Source organism: Myotis daubentonii, chromosome 1 (genome assembly GCF_963259705.1).
Source record: "Myotis daubentonii chromosome 1, mMyoDau2.1, whole genome shotgun sequence".
NCBI lineage: Eukaryota > Metazoa > Chordata > Mammalia > Chiroptera > Vespertilionidae > Myotis > Myotis daubentonii.
In genome coordinates this window covers 145,607,631-145,622,951 of record NC_081840.1, presented here as the reverse complement: position 1 = coordinate 145,622,951, position 15,321 = coordinate 145,607,631, and the positions used below count along the sequence as shown (strand labels likewise).

The 15,321-nt window shown below is 40.9% G+C and overlaps 1 protein-coding gene and 1 non-coding gene across 2 annotated transcripts in view; both read right to left on the bottom strand.

Annotated features, from left to right (window-relative positions):
* Positions 1-15,321, bottom strand: part of ARHGEF38 (Rho guanine nucleotide exchange factor 38) — a 144,607-nt gene that overhangs the window by 71,498 nt on the left and 57,788 nt on the right. The window contains exon 3 of the mRNA XM_059661631.1: positions 583-706. Within this exon, the coding sequence (XP_059517614.1) occupies positions 583-706 (124 nt within the window). The remainder of the gene's footprint in view (positions 1-582; positions 707-15,321) is intronic.
* Positions 2,757-2,880, bottom strand: LOC132224754 (small nucleolar RNA SNORA28). The gene has a single exon (XR_009450725.1). It is a non-coding gene; the product is annotated as a small nucleolar RNA SNORA28 (small nucleolar RNA).

Sequence of the window (15,321 nt, the reverse complement as noted above, 5' to 3'; positions counted from 1 at the left end):
TCAAAAATCTTACCAGAGTAAGAAAATAATCTTACTGTGAGAGTAAAAACATATTTGGAAAGCAAATATATAGTAAAAAAAAAAAAAAAAAAAAAAAAAAAAAAAAGGAAAGGAAAGGCATGGAAAAAGTTGAACTTGTGTGTTTCACAAATCATATAAACTCTTCACACAAAAAAATTTACAATCCCCAAATCAATGGATTCATAGGCATAAATCTGAAAAACATTGTGACTAAAATCAGTAAAGCTATTAAAGTATTTAAATATTTAATTCTTTTAAGGATCAAGTACATGTTAACCATAAAACAAAATGAGAACATCTGAAAGGCAAAGAGGTTGAAAGATTGAAAATAAAAAAGCAAATGGTGTGTTTAGTGCTACTGAGAGACTTTAGCAAATGGCTATCAACCCATTTCAAGATAAAAACAGAGTTTGTGTAATTACAATGAGCCTGAAGAGGGGTTTAGCATTTATATACCTCCTGGGAATTTGGGTGAGTCAGAAACATAAAACCAAAGCAAAGGGAGGGTATTGAAATATTATTTCCTGCTGTATTGTAGAACGGAGAAGAGAATAAACATACCGATTACTTGCATGGCCGGTTCCACGTCTGCTGTGGCCTCTTCCAACAATGACAGCAGCTTGGCTGATATCTGATGCACGGATTCAATATTGCTAAACAAGCTATCCACGTCCAGCCGATCAATCTGAAGAAAAACAAACACTGAGTAGCAGCTAATAGAAAGAGACCCGCTGTATTTAGGATGTTATCTCTCACAGTAAGCATTTTATATGCCATCCCACCATTTCTGTAAACACCCTTTTTTAGGATTTCTAGAGGAAATGTGCAGTTTTTCATGCAAGAAATTGCGATGGTGCATTTGTCACCTCTGTCTTTTTCTTTATTTTAACTAAATTTTTGTGAGTGGTGTGTACATCTACATATGCTTAGAAGAATCGGAGTGTGAAGAAGACATGGGCCAGCTACCTGGCACATTTATGAACTGCCCTCCAGGAGGGTGGTACCTGGGCATATGAATTTCGAACACTGTACTGCTCACACAGCAGAAGTCAGGCCTTCCTCTAGGCAAGAAACTATTTTCAAAGCTGTTTTAAAACATACGTGTTCTCAAACTGATGACAAGTAGTTGTGCTGAGCTGTTCCTGTTTGTTTGGTGTTTTTTTTTTTAAAAAAAGAAATGTGAATAGAAATTGTTAACAAACATGTTCTGATAATTAAAGATTCATCATATCATTTCTTCATGAACTAGTGTTACCATTCCCAGATCTTATGGCTGGTATTTATAATAATTTACCTATTCATTCATCCATCCTTTTATTAGAGGCCCAGCGCACAATATCACGCGAGACCCAGACCCGCCGTGCCAGTGGGACCCAGACTGACTCCCACCAGGGCAGCGGGGACACGGGACCCAGACCGACTCCTACTGTGCAGGGCGGGAGGTGGGAAACAGACTGACTCCCGCCGCACTGGGTGTGACGTGGGACCCAGAGTCAAGTGCCCGCCCACACAAGCACGCCTCGCTGAGCACGAAGCTTCCTGGTCACCAATCTTTGGTCGTTTCACTGTGAGGTGTCACAATCAAGGGGTTTTTATAATAGAGATTTCCTGAGGACCTTGTATGTGCCAAGAATTATATCAGAAGCCACACTCTGTCAGAGGCATTGGATGATTAGTGGAAGGATGGACAGCTATCCTAACCAATCTAAGTGGAGTGTGTCTTGATTTTGCTGTATCTTGCTCAAAATCCTTTCTCTTGAGTTTAAGTTAGATCTTGCATCATCAGACAGTATCTACTTGGGTCAGGAACAGATCGGTACAGGCGCCACTGGGCACCCATAGGGAACAGGAGTAGGCGCCTCCTATCCCTCGTTTATTGTGCATGAGGTTGTAGGTGAAAAACCAAACCACCAATAATCAAGTCATGGAGGTACTAATAGAGCTGATAGTCAAAAACCCAGGTCAGCAAAATTCAATGTTAGAGAGAGTTAGAAAGTTGAGCTAAAGATCAGAAAGAAAGAAGCAGAGGAAGTAAGGGAAATTGGCAACACTGAGTACAGAATAGGAGACAGACTTGGAGGAATTTCTGAGGATGAGGTCCAACAAGTGCAGCTTCTTTCTCATGCTCTCAGCATCAGTGTCACTGGGTGTGCCACATCCATTTAGTGGGGAGGAAGGAGGCAGGCACCCATCTTTTTCTCTTATCCTTTTTGACATTGACCCATCTATTGTTCCCCATACTGGACATGGATACTATTGATAAGGATATTCTGTTATTGGGCATAGAAGCATCACTTCACATTGAGCCTTGTTTGAAATGTGGTGACTATGTCAGTTATTTCTTATGCAATATGGTCTGACTGTACATGTTTTCTCAACCATCCTGGGAAATTCCTCACTTTTCTATCATCAGTCTTGACCTCAATAAAACTTCCAGTCTCATCTGTAATCAAATACTATGTGATTGTATGTAATGAGTTTATTTCAATATAGTGCTATACAACTTTTTTCCTATTTTTGTGTATTCTGAAATTATCTTTATCTCTATAGTACATTATTACATTACAATCATTATTAGCTCATAGGGTCTTTAATGCAGTATCTCACAAAATGTTCCTTTGTTAAGCATTCACTTTAACAGGATAGGGCATATGTGGCTTCTCTGCTTAAAATCTATGATATTATTATATAAACTACCTAAAAGCAGATGATGCTTTGCTAATACTTTTTTTTTCACTGTCTAAGTCTACATAATGGCTTGTTTCATAGAGAAGAACACCAGAATAGGCTGGGTTTTGTTGCTATAGCTAGCTCAAATTGTGTCAAACAGTGTCGATCATCTGCCACAGCTAATACTTTGAAATGGCTACAATGTCACATAACTCTGAGTACCATGGACTGAATGAATTATTTATTCTGAGTTGTTTTATGCTTTGGTTATTAATTGAATCACAAAGGTGTACCTTTGCCTAGTGCAAAATGTTTTTCCCAAAAGTTGAGAATGTATCAAATTTTTGTAGGTCGAGTTATTTTAAGATGTACTAGTAAAATATTTTTTAAAATCATATTTGAAATGAATCCTTCTAATAAGTAAAATTTCATCCCTAATTTACTTTCTTTGTAAGATTAGATGTAGTTCATATAGTGTACCTTGTTATTATTTCATTTTGTTGTAAACCTTTATTCTGAGGAACTTAAAGTATTTCATATTTATTATTTCATATATCTTTCCAACGTCTCTGTAAAATACATACAGTCTGAATGCAGAGAAACTCATGCAGAATGAAGAAAGGTGTCAAGCTTAAAATGATGAAGTTCAGGAAAGAGCTAGAACTGGAAAATGACCTGTTAGTGCTATGCCTTAGTCCATCACCAGCAAATATTATGAATAGAATACTTTGCCATCTCTGTTTGGGTTTTGTTTATTTGTTTCTGAGTTTTTCACTAAGTTATCATTTTTATAATTTATTTCCCAAGGTCAGAATCTTGTATATCTAATTTAGATTTTAAATTCAGTTAGCAAGGATCTAATTCTATATCTATCTCTAATCTTAGCTCAATGCAATGAATATTAAATAACAAAATACAGGTTTTTATTTCATTTCTATCTGAAAGATAGAAAGGATGAAAACATCAATTGGCTCGGTTTCAATGCCAGTATCACCACCAGGCCCACGGGGATTCTGTGAATCATAAAATGAATTCACAGTCAGTCACCGCTATGCCAAGGGACAAACAAAGGTCTGGTCCCAATAAGCTTTTAAAACTGGTAGATGATTTTATAAATCATCTGATTTATATAAATTCAAGGAATCATTTATGTACATTTACTAAACATTTGCTAGGAAGAGGAAATGCTCTAGAGCTTAAGTAGAGTTATATTTTAAATGGATTAAAAATTCATTATTTTAAAAAAAGATTTCATTTAAGCATACATTATTCTATATATAATAATTTAAATGTACAAAACAGAAAATTAAAGGTCAGTGTTTTTGGTGATAATTCTTTGCTTTATACAAATATTCATCACAGAATCTATTTCAAATAGCAAGTTCCCATTACATTTAAATAATTTTTGCTGAACATACAGTTGCATGTATCCAAAACCACTCAGGTAAAAATGTCTAAGTAAAGGAAAACATCTATAAGACTTTGTCAATTCAGAGACTGTAATCAATGGTATAGAATTACTTTGCACCTGACAAACACTGTACACTCCTGTTTCCAAAACATTCCTTGCACTTACCCGCATTTACATCCTAGCCCAAACTCTTCCCTTTCCTCACAAATGCTTTGCCCTCACATTACTTTACAACATTCTACCCATCTGAAATGGACTATGATAACGATAGTGTTTGTCCATTCGTTTTACCCATGTCTCTGCCCTATTTGCATTTTCTGGAAAAGCCCCAGCACCTCTATCTGATCTGTTGAAACTGTCAGTCATGATCCCCTTGGTCCTGTCCCACTCCCCACAGTGATGGACATGTGACATAGCTGGCCGCAGAGAATGGGCAGGTTCCCAAGCAGAGCTAATGGGGCTCCTCACTGGTTTTTAATACATGGTAACTGGGAAATAGAAAGGCTTGGCTTGTAAGCCCTAATTATGTAAGTTTCTGTCTTCAGCAATCATCTTTGTGCAGAGTTTGAATGAGATAAAGCCAACAAAGAGAAGGGAGCTAAGTCTGACAACCTTATTTTAGTTCCTGGATCAATCTCATCTGAAGCATGACATCCTTACTACAGAAGTTGATAAAATGCCTTTTTATTTCCTCGAGTTTAAATTTGGTTACCTACCACCAACAAAGGACTGGTACACGTTTCTCTATTTCTGGCCAAAATCTCACTTTCCCCTAAGAAAACTTTCCAGCTCCCTTGGTTAGAATTTACCTCGCCCTCTTCTGACCTTCCATGACACTTGCTTCCTATTACTCAGTGCTTATATTGAAAGGTATCATTCGTTATTAACCTGTCTCTATGTCAAGCCTGTGAGATCCTCCAGGACATTTGTCTTTGTGCACTATTTGAGTACCCCACTGTGCCTAATCCAGTGCTGGGCCCACACCTAGTCCCTCAAAAATAGCTTGACAATTTGAATTGAATTGAATCACTACAATTCATATGATCTATGTACTCTGTGGAAGCCATCAATAAAATGTTCTTTGCAATCACTCTATTGGACTCTAACAAGTCTGCAGAGATCAAAAGTGGTTTAAAGAAAGAAATCAAAGTCACCTAATTTGGTTGTTCAAAATATCATTTTAAGTGAATACTTTATAATTTTCTATTTAATTTTATCTAAAAAGACCAACTGTTGTGCTCAGTTGGGCCATTAGTCTATTTAGAAAATTTGCTGACAGGCCAAACTTCCCTTCAGTTTACACTTGGGAAATCGCTGTTTATTGTTTTCTGTTTGAGGAGCCTGAGGCACTCAGCTTGAGTCACAGGGAGGAATAACCAAACATTCTTAGTTCGATGTGTTGTGGAGACTTCCAACCAAGAACACCTTTAAAAGTGCACATTGAAAAGACATCTAGGAATAATATTTTTTAATAAAGGATGAACATAAAAGTCATTTATGTTTATTGTAGAAAGAGAAAGAAAGGAAGAAAGAGAGAGAGAAAGAAAGGACAATCACATCCAGCTGGCCTGGCTCAGTGGTTGAGTGTCCTCCTATGAACCAGGAAGTCATGGTTTGATTCCTGGTCTGGGTATATGCCCTGGTTTCCGGCTCAATCACCAGTAAGGAGTGTGCAGGAGGCAGCCAATCAATGATTCTCCCTCATCATAAATGTTCTATCTCCCTCTCCCTCCTTCTCTGAAATCAATAAAAATATAAGTATATATTAAAACAGAAAAAAACAGAGCTTTGTATATCCATATTTTTTTTTAAAAAAAGGACAGAAAATACAATTGCTTATAATTCTACCATATAGATATATCCTGACAAATTGCTTGCTTCCTCCATGTGTGTTCATCAAAAGATTTATATGCTTCAAAGAATGTTTTAAAATTTGGGTGTTTTGTTAACAGCATAACATGGACATCTTTTCATGTCATTAATTTTCCCAATTGCACCATTTTTTTTAATTTTTTAAAAATATATTTTATTGATTTTTTACAGAGAGGAAGGGAGAGGGATAGAGAGTTAGAAACATCAATGAGAGTGAAACATCAATCAGCTGCCTCCTGCACACTCCCCACTGGGGATGTGCCCACAACCAAGCTACATGCCCTTGATTGGAATCGAACCCGGGACCCTTGAGTCTGAAGGCCAATGCTCTATCCGCTGAGCCAAACCAGTTAGGGCCCAATTGCACCATGTTTAATGTCCACATTATGTAGAAATACTGTAGTCTACTTAACCGAATCTTTGAAATCTAGATAGACTGCTATTTTCAATATTATAAGCATCTTTCCTGGCTAAAATCTTGTTCACACCCATGATTATTTCCTCATGATAAATCTCATAAGTGCAATTACTAAGCTAAAATTATTAGTATTTCTTATGGCTTTTAACAAGTCTAGCAAATTATAGCAACAATTAGAAATGTTGTATTTCTTCTCGTAAACAATGAATTAAAAATCCTCAGTTTGCCCGGCCAGCACAGCTCAATGGATGAGCGTCAACCTGTAAGCCAGGGGGTCACGGTTCAGTTCCAGGTCAGGGCACAAACCTGGCTCAGTCCCCAGTGGGGGACAAGCAGAAGGCAGCCAATCAATAATTCTCTTTCATCATTGGTGTTTCTATCTCTCTCCCTTTCCCTTCCTCTCTGAAATCAATAAAAATATATTTAAAAACAACAACAACAAAACCCTCAGTTGAATATTAGTGCTCTGACCTCAATTTGGAAATATATTTTTAGGATTCTAATTTGACAATCAAAATCACACAACTGTATATAGCATATTTATGACTGTAAAAAAACAGAAGAAAATAAATAGCATCATTTTTTGTTGTTGTTAATCCTTACCCAAGGATATTTTTCCATTGATTCTTCTTTTAGAGAGAATGGAAGGGAGGGGAGAGACAGAGAGAATCGTTAATGTGAGAGAGACACATCAATTGGTTGCCTCCTGAATGCATCCAGACAGGGGATGGAGTCTGTAACCAAGTTACGTGCCCTTGACCCAGGACCCTTCAGCCTGCAGGCCAACACTCTACCCACTCAACCAAACCAGCTAGAGCAAATAGCATCACTTTTGAGTGCCATGCTGATCCCCACCAACAAAATGCTTCTCTGGAAAAAGACTTCAATGTTTCTATTGGGTGTGTCTTGGCAATAAATCTAAGTTCAACATAGGGGCCAATTCCAGACTCTATTAGAAATCAATATAAGGGAAATCCACCTTGGATGTCATCTGACTCAGATTAGCAGAACCTTGGTCCCTCTACCCCAGTGATGGCAAACCTATGACATGCATGTCAGAGGTGACATGTGAACTCATTTTTTTGGTTGATTTTTCTTTGTTAAATGGCATTTAAATATGTAAAATAAATATCAAAAATATAAGTCTTTGTTTTACTATGGTTGCAATTATCAATATGTGACACGGCACCACATGGCACCAGAGTTAAGTTAGGGTTTTTCAAAATGCTGACACGCAGAGCTCTAAAGGTTCGCCATCACTGCTCTACCCCTTCCAGAAGGCAGTTCCATTATGACAGAATGGCATACCCAGGTCCAAGTGGAGCTGCCTTCTAGAAGGGGTAAATCTCACAGCATCACGGGGCCTGGCTGTATTCCCTAAGATAGCGTGCTCCCTTATTAATGTTGAAGCTGTGAAATCCAGTGACACAAAGACTGTACCTTTAGCAAAGTAAGGTGAGAGTGGTAGGAAGTTGAAAATGTATTTTAAAAAACTGCAAGAAGTGGCGACCCATTGGACATATTCTGAGAGGCAAGAATTAAGTCTTGTTTTATTTTTTTTTAGGGAGGCAACTGAGATGGGAATTGTAGCAAGAGGAAAGAGATCTTGGCAGAAGGGCCTGGCAACTGCAGGACTAGAATAATTATCTAATTACTATGGCGTTTACTCAGTTGGCTTCTAGATTACGAAGCTTTTCAGGGTAAACTAGCCATTATTTCATCAGGTTTCACAAAACTACTAATTTGTATGTGTGAAAATTCCTGCTGTGGGACTAGATTCTAAACTGGCTAATTGAGTCAAACTACAAGTTGAATCGATATCACTGCCAGACAACAAGTCTTTTAATTAATCTTGAGGCTAAATGTCCAAGTTACCTGATAACTGCCCGGAAACAGTCCAGGCCAGCAGGCGTTGATGAGCGCTGACCTATGCCCCTGCAGAAATGTCAGTCTCTTTATAGAAAGTAAGGCTGGGACTTCAGGACAGACCTCTCAGCATGTGCCAGAGGAAGAGCAGAGCCAACAGAGGTGAATAAAGGGCAGACCAGAGACTGGTCCAATTGGAGAAGTTCCTGAGGTCTTGAGAAAGAGGATTGAGCCCTACCTAGAAAGAGAAGTGAACTCCGGGTGGTTTGGCTCACAGGCTGGAGCATCCGCCCTCAGACTGAATAATTTCAGGTTCCATTCCCATCAAGGACACTGACCTCGGCTGCAGGCTCAGTTGGGGCGTGTACAGGAGGCAATTATCATTCACTGTGTCTCTCACATAGATGTTTCTCTCTCTGTCTCTCCCCCTCCCTTCCACTATCTCTAAAAATCAATGGGAAAAATATCCTCAGGTGAGGATTAACAAAACATAAAACAGAGGGGGGGCGGGGGCTGGGAGAGGATTGAGAAATCCATCCCAAAGTTTATTTGACTAATAATAAAAAGTAAAGTGCTTATATTGATATCCTTGGATAAAAGGTATATAGTTGACCAAGGGTCCTTGCCTTTGGTTCTCTTATCTGCCTTGACACAGGAACACAGTTACTTGAGGTGGGAGGGGGAGGGGGGAGTGCTGGAGGTGGTAGGAAGATTTGCTATCCTTTCCTCCTTAGAATTTTATATGAAACTAGAGCCCAGTGCGCAATTTGAAATCACGGAGCACCACCCTGCCTTGACACCCAAACCTCTCCATGCACAGCTCCAGCGCGTCTGGCCCAGCCCCCAAACCCTCTGGCCTTCTCTGGCTGCTTCAAGCCCCACCCTCAGTCCCTCGAGTTGCCTAGGGCTGGTCCTGCCTCCTCCGGGTGCCTCCCGGCTTCTGCCCTGTCTCCAGAGCAACACCCCAGCTAATATGCTAATGACCTGGTCATTACCCGTTATGGCAGACTGACCATTAGCATATTAGCTCTTTATTAGTATAGATGCTCAGAGGACAAATAGTACTGCTAGGAATAGACTTCTGAGCTGAAGATCCAGTAAATTTTGTGATCCTTTAAAAATTCTAAAGAAAAAGTAGAAAAGAAATATGAGTTATATTGTCAAAACACAAGAGAAAGTAATTTGGAAACAAACAACCAGTGAGATTAGAAAATAAAAAATGTTGTGCATCCAAATCAACCAAAAAAGTATATTTAAGGGCTCTGGGTTGAGCACAATGAATAGGATAAACATTTTTGTGCTTTTGTTAGGGGCAGAAATACAGTATTGGGGACTAGCTATAGTTATCAGAAACATGAATCATGCTCTGTTAACCTTGATTGTTTTATTCTAATTAAAGAAAGCACATTCTAACCTGGCCGGGAGTTTTAAACCCTCTTCCCCCTTCACTCAGGACCTGGGAATTATGGAAAGACTAGCAACCTTGGTACCAGTCCACATTGCCTGTAACCTGCAAACCATTTATACACATTCTTATTCCTTTTGCCTACTCCCCCAGGTAATTCTTATTCTATCCAGTATAAGCAGCTGGCTTATGGGAGGGTGCAGAGCAGATTTTTGTGGGTGACCTGCTGCTCTCCTATACTGCTGGCATCTTAAATAATAAAAGGCTAGTATGCAAATCAAGCAAATGGAGGAACGACCAGTCACTATGATGCACACTGACCACCAGGGGGAAGATACTCAATGCAGGAGCTGGGCTCACAGCTGGCAAGCTCAGTGGTGGTGGCAGTAGGCTCTCCCGTCTCTGTAGCAGCACTAAGGATGTTCGGGGAGTAGGCCTTGGCCCTCAGTCAGACATCAAGGGCTCCCGGATTGCAAGAGGGCACAGGCTGAGCTGAGGGCCTCCCCCCAACCTCCCAGTGCATGAATCTCGTGCACCGGGCCTCTAGTTATTGAAATAAATGCTCATATATAATTCAACACTCTCTCTGCTGAACTGGCTCAAGGAGTGACAGGCAGCCCAGGCCCTTTGGTTGTCCAGTTTCACTTTGATCACTTGAGTACTTACTGTCTGTGTGAGTGTGTGCATCTTTATACACGTGTGTATTTATTCTTTCTTCTTCCTGCATATTCAAACTCAAATTTGATGATGTACGAAAAACCACCAGCAGAAAGCCAACCATCTAAATAAATCTCTTAACCTATCAACAGAATTATTTCCTTTAGATCTATTTCCTTTAGATCAATATCTGATAGAAACAAATGATATTAGAAATTGCTTGCTAAACATTCGCAAATTATTTTTTCACTTTGTAACACAATTTACAAAGTTTGAAGTGTTAATAATACAAGCAAAGACTAGGAAAGTCCTCAATCTGCTAAAAATAATTTTGAAAAGGTAGAAGAGACTTGAAAGGGAAAAAAAAAGACACAACATTTGCTTGAGATGACGAATATAGAAAGAAAAGAAGTGTGGAAAAAAAGATGTGGTGGGCAAGTATGTAAAGGTGGCCTGGTATAAAGCAGGAACTAGGGACAAAACTGCTGGACAGAGAACAAATACCCGGGAAGTCTATCTGTGTCATAAATTCTGGAGTTTCTCAGGATTTGGTCATTCCACAACTGGCATTCCCACACGTTCTCCCTCAGGAAATCTCACTTATTTTGGGCACTCTGATTACCATGTCTAGATTAATCATGACTCTGCTTAAAATTTTCTCTAGTTTTTCATCCCAGATGCATAAAGTTGGTACTTCTGGCCTGCGGTCTCCATGGTCTTGTCTCCAGCAACACTTATCTCCAGCACCTTGGTGCTCCCAGCACATACCCAGCTACTGCATATCATGTTTCCTTCCTCAGGCTATCTCCTTGGAATCCAAGAATAGGAGTCAAAATACAACAGAAGGTTAAAACCAAACACTTCTTGCCTCAATTTCCCTTGGAGTGTCAATTTCTTAAAATACCAAAATTCCAAAGTGAGTATGAGATGTTTTGTCATGTGTAGAACTTAAAAAGCCAACCTCAGTGAACTGTTTTAACATCACCTATGCAGGCCTCATGCCTGAGAAACCTAAAGGGGACTGTGGCAGTCGCACAGTGGTGGCCAACTTGGGAAGAACTTGCACTCTGTCAGGGTTTGGAGGTAAATGATGCATGAATGTTTCCCATGGACCGGATATGGCCTCTATGCGGGAGGGAGCTGGTGTGAGCTCATCTCTGATTCTGCCTTCAGGACTGAAGGGCAGAATGGGGAGGTAAACCCTGATGTCAAGGAGCTGAGGAGAGAATTACAGGCCACCATCTAGAAGAGAGATTCAGTCGGGATCAAGTGACCTTCAGGAGAGAATGTCCCACCCTCCATCACCACTATCATGGAAATTTACACACACACACACACACACACACACACACACACACACACACACACATCAGGGAAGCATGATTACATCTGGAAGGCCCATAGAATGCAAAGCCTGTCTATGATGACACCAGTCCAAGTGGCCCTAACCCTCTCCCTTAACTTGCCTCCCACCCATCCTCCCCGGGGTCCGCAGCTGGCTAGGCCTGGTGTCTGGGAATGAGAAGAGCAACATTGGGAGGAGAAACAGCAGACGCCACCCATACTCCCTCCTCCCACTGCAGGTTTCCCAGTGAAGCAGGCCTCCCAAAGCACAAATTAACACCTGACGGACATTCTAATGTGTGAAATGCGACTGTCTGTCTCAGGTCTGTTATGTAAGAGGGAAAACAGTCATGGGCCTGCCACAGTTTCACCCAGAGGCGGAAAGCACAGTGGAACCTCGTTTCTCAAACTTAATTCGTTCCAGAAGGCTGTTTGAAAACCGAATCATTTTTGCCCATTAGAAATCATGTAAGTGCAATTCATTCATTCCAGACCCCCAATGATTCCCTGTTTTAACCTTTCTCAAATACAGTACATGTCTAATGTATTGTTTAACTATAAACACTTTAAAAATAAAAGGACATGAAATGTAAATGAAAATTTAACAAAAAGAAAAGAAAATGAACAGTAAAAAATGAAAATTTAACAATAATAACAAGCAGCAACAAAAGCAAAAAAAAAAACACACACACACACAAATATTAATATCCTGAAATTTTAACAGTGGTAAACTGACTCATATTCCTTTGTTTGTCGCCTGAGACACTTGTGGCTGATCAGATAGCTATCAGCATGAAAAAGGGGGTCAGGTTGAGAAGCAAATTGTTGGAGATGGGTGACATAGGAGAATCAAGGTTTGACTATAGTTCCCCACCATAAAGTTCATGGGTGCTCCTCATAGCATTTGCCACATTCCGAATCCCAAGAACCGCACAGAGAGAGGAAGGAAGCAAGAGAGAGTGTTGATTTTAGAAATCAGAGCCAGTCCCCTCATGTTTAAATCGCTTGTAATTTCTCACTTCTCTCACTTTTGAGAAACTACCTCTTTGTTAGGAACCCAAGGTGCCCAGCCAGCCCTGTGTCCTTAAGTCACCTGTGTTCCAGAAGAGAGTCAACACGCAGTGAGTTTGGCTGTCACAGGGTATGCCCAGAATGATGGAAACAAGAATGAGTCCTGCAGCGAGGCAGGGAGTGGGGGGGGGGGGGGGGGTGGAGGGGGGAGTTGCACGTCGTTGGAAATTCCATGTATTAACTGTGCCACCAAATTCCAGACTGCAAAGCTCAGGGTCACTCTAGCTCACTCCTCTGTCACCCTGACCTCAGGCACCGATAGTTTAACCTCACAATCTCCAACATTCAGTGAGCCCCTTTTGGTGCTCCATGAAACACTGTCCAGTTGCACTTTGTGCCTCTGAAAAGGCTTTTAAGTGCATCTTCATTCCCTATTCCCCAAGTTAGCTTGCCTAATACTTTCATTTTTCCAAAAAGGTAAGCTTTATGGGGCTTACAACACAATGGTCACCTCCCTTCCTTTAAAACATTCAGCTCCTCCCAGTTGCCTACAGAAAAGACCCCAAATTCCCCATACTGGCAGTTTTGTCTGGCCAAGACCCTGTCTTACTCCAACTGTTTTATTCTTATAAGAACCATCTGCTCCTATCCAAAGGAATGGCTTGCTCTCAGGCTTGCCACACGCCAGCTCACTCACCACATTGGTTCCTGTGGCTCTCTGCTCTTGGCCTCTTGCACTGCTGTCCTGACCCTGCCTTTTCCTAACCAGTGTTCACCTGGGGCAAAGCCTATATCTTCTCCCGAACTTCCCAGACCACTTACCCACCATTCATAAACAGTCGATAGTTATTTCTGCTCATGTTCCAGGCACTGTAGTAGGTGCTGGGGGACTGGAGATACAGCAGTGAAAAAAAATGAGACAAAACTTTGTGCTTCATATTGGAGACAAGTAAATGAGATAAATAAGTAAATTCCATAGTATGTAAATATATGGTGAAAATGTGATAAAGATAATATCCAGCAGGAAAGGGGGAAGAGGGAATTGGGGGGAAACTACAGCACTGGGAGCGCTCACCCCCAACCCTTTGGTACTAAAAGTTCCTGTGCAGCCCTGACCAGTTTGGCTCAGTGGATAGAGCATCGGCCTGCTGACTGAAGGGTCCCAGGTTCGATTCCAGTCAAGGGTATGTACCTTGGTTGCTGGCACATCCCCAGTAGGGAGTGTGCAGGAAGCAGCTGTTTCTCTCTCATAGATGTTTCTAACTCTCTATCCTTCTCCTTCTCCCTTCCTCTCTGCAAAAAATCAATAAAATACATTTTTTAAAAAAAGTTCCTGTGCACACTGAAGGCCTTCTACTGCAAGAAATTTGATTCTCTATTTAAAGGTGTTCTCTGACCACAGATGCCTACTCTGTCTACACACAGGGCAGTCTAGAGTCTCAGGAATGAACACTTCTGGAGCATCCCTCAACCAATGTCTAATGGGAATTGGGGGATGAATACCCCCCCACGAGGAACTACTCAGAGGTATGTTCTGTATAGAGTCCTAGGGCTCCCAGTGAGATATCACCTTCAGGTCACAGGAGTAATCTGCTCATGAATGCACCCTATACAGTCTTCTTTCCTTCTCAGTCTCATGTCCCCATTTCTTTGCAGCTGTTCCAGGGGATCAGTTCTCAGATAAATGACTTGCTCTACAATGCTTTTATCTGGATCTGCTTACAAGCCAGTATAAGATAGAGTGAGGTCACGGAATGCTTCACTGAGTAAAGGCTTGAAGGAGGTGAAGGGGCAAGTCCTTTTGGGGGCAGAGGAGTCAAAATAAAGAAAACAGCGGAGCAAAGGTGTTGAATCAGCAGTGTTCCTGGCTTGTTCATGGGACACTGACAAGGCCAGGTGAGGTCAGAGAGAGGGAGGGGCCAGCTCATGCTGGACCTCATAGATCATCATAAGAATGTTAGGTTTTAATCACAGTGAGATGAGAAGCCATTGGAAGGAAATGGAAGAGGGACATGATCTGAAAATATATTTTAATATATTTTTGTTGATTTCAGAGAGGAAGGGGGAGGGAAAGAGAGATAGGAAACATCAATGATGAGAGAGAATCATTGGTCAGCTGCTTCCTGCACACTCCCAACTGGGAATTGAGCCCACAACCCTGGCATGTGCCCTTGATGGTAATTGAACCCAGAACCTTTCCATCCGCAGGCTGATGCTCTATCCACTGAGCCAAACCAGCTAGGACTGACTGATATTTTAAAAAGAATCACACTGACATGAAAGCAGATCAGATTATCAACCGAGTGAATGTAGTAGACAAAAGAGAGAAGAGGGCCACAGACTGAGCCCGGATCTACTTGAGTGTTTAGAGATAAGAACCAGTTAGCGAAGGAGCCTGAGAAGGAGCCCTCAGATCCGTTGGAGGGGAACCAGGTGTATATGGAGTCATGGAAGACAGAGAAGAAAGCTGTTCTTCCCAATGCTGTTAACAGGTCAGGAAGTGAATACCTCATTCTGCTAATGCCAGGCAATTATTTGCTGCATAACTAATTAGCATAGCTAATCATGAACTGCCTTCTGTCACCATCATTTCTAGCATTGCCTTGAAATATATCTTTGATTGTTATTTGGCTTTTTATGTGTTTA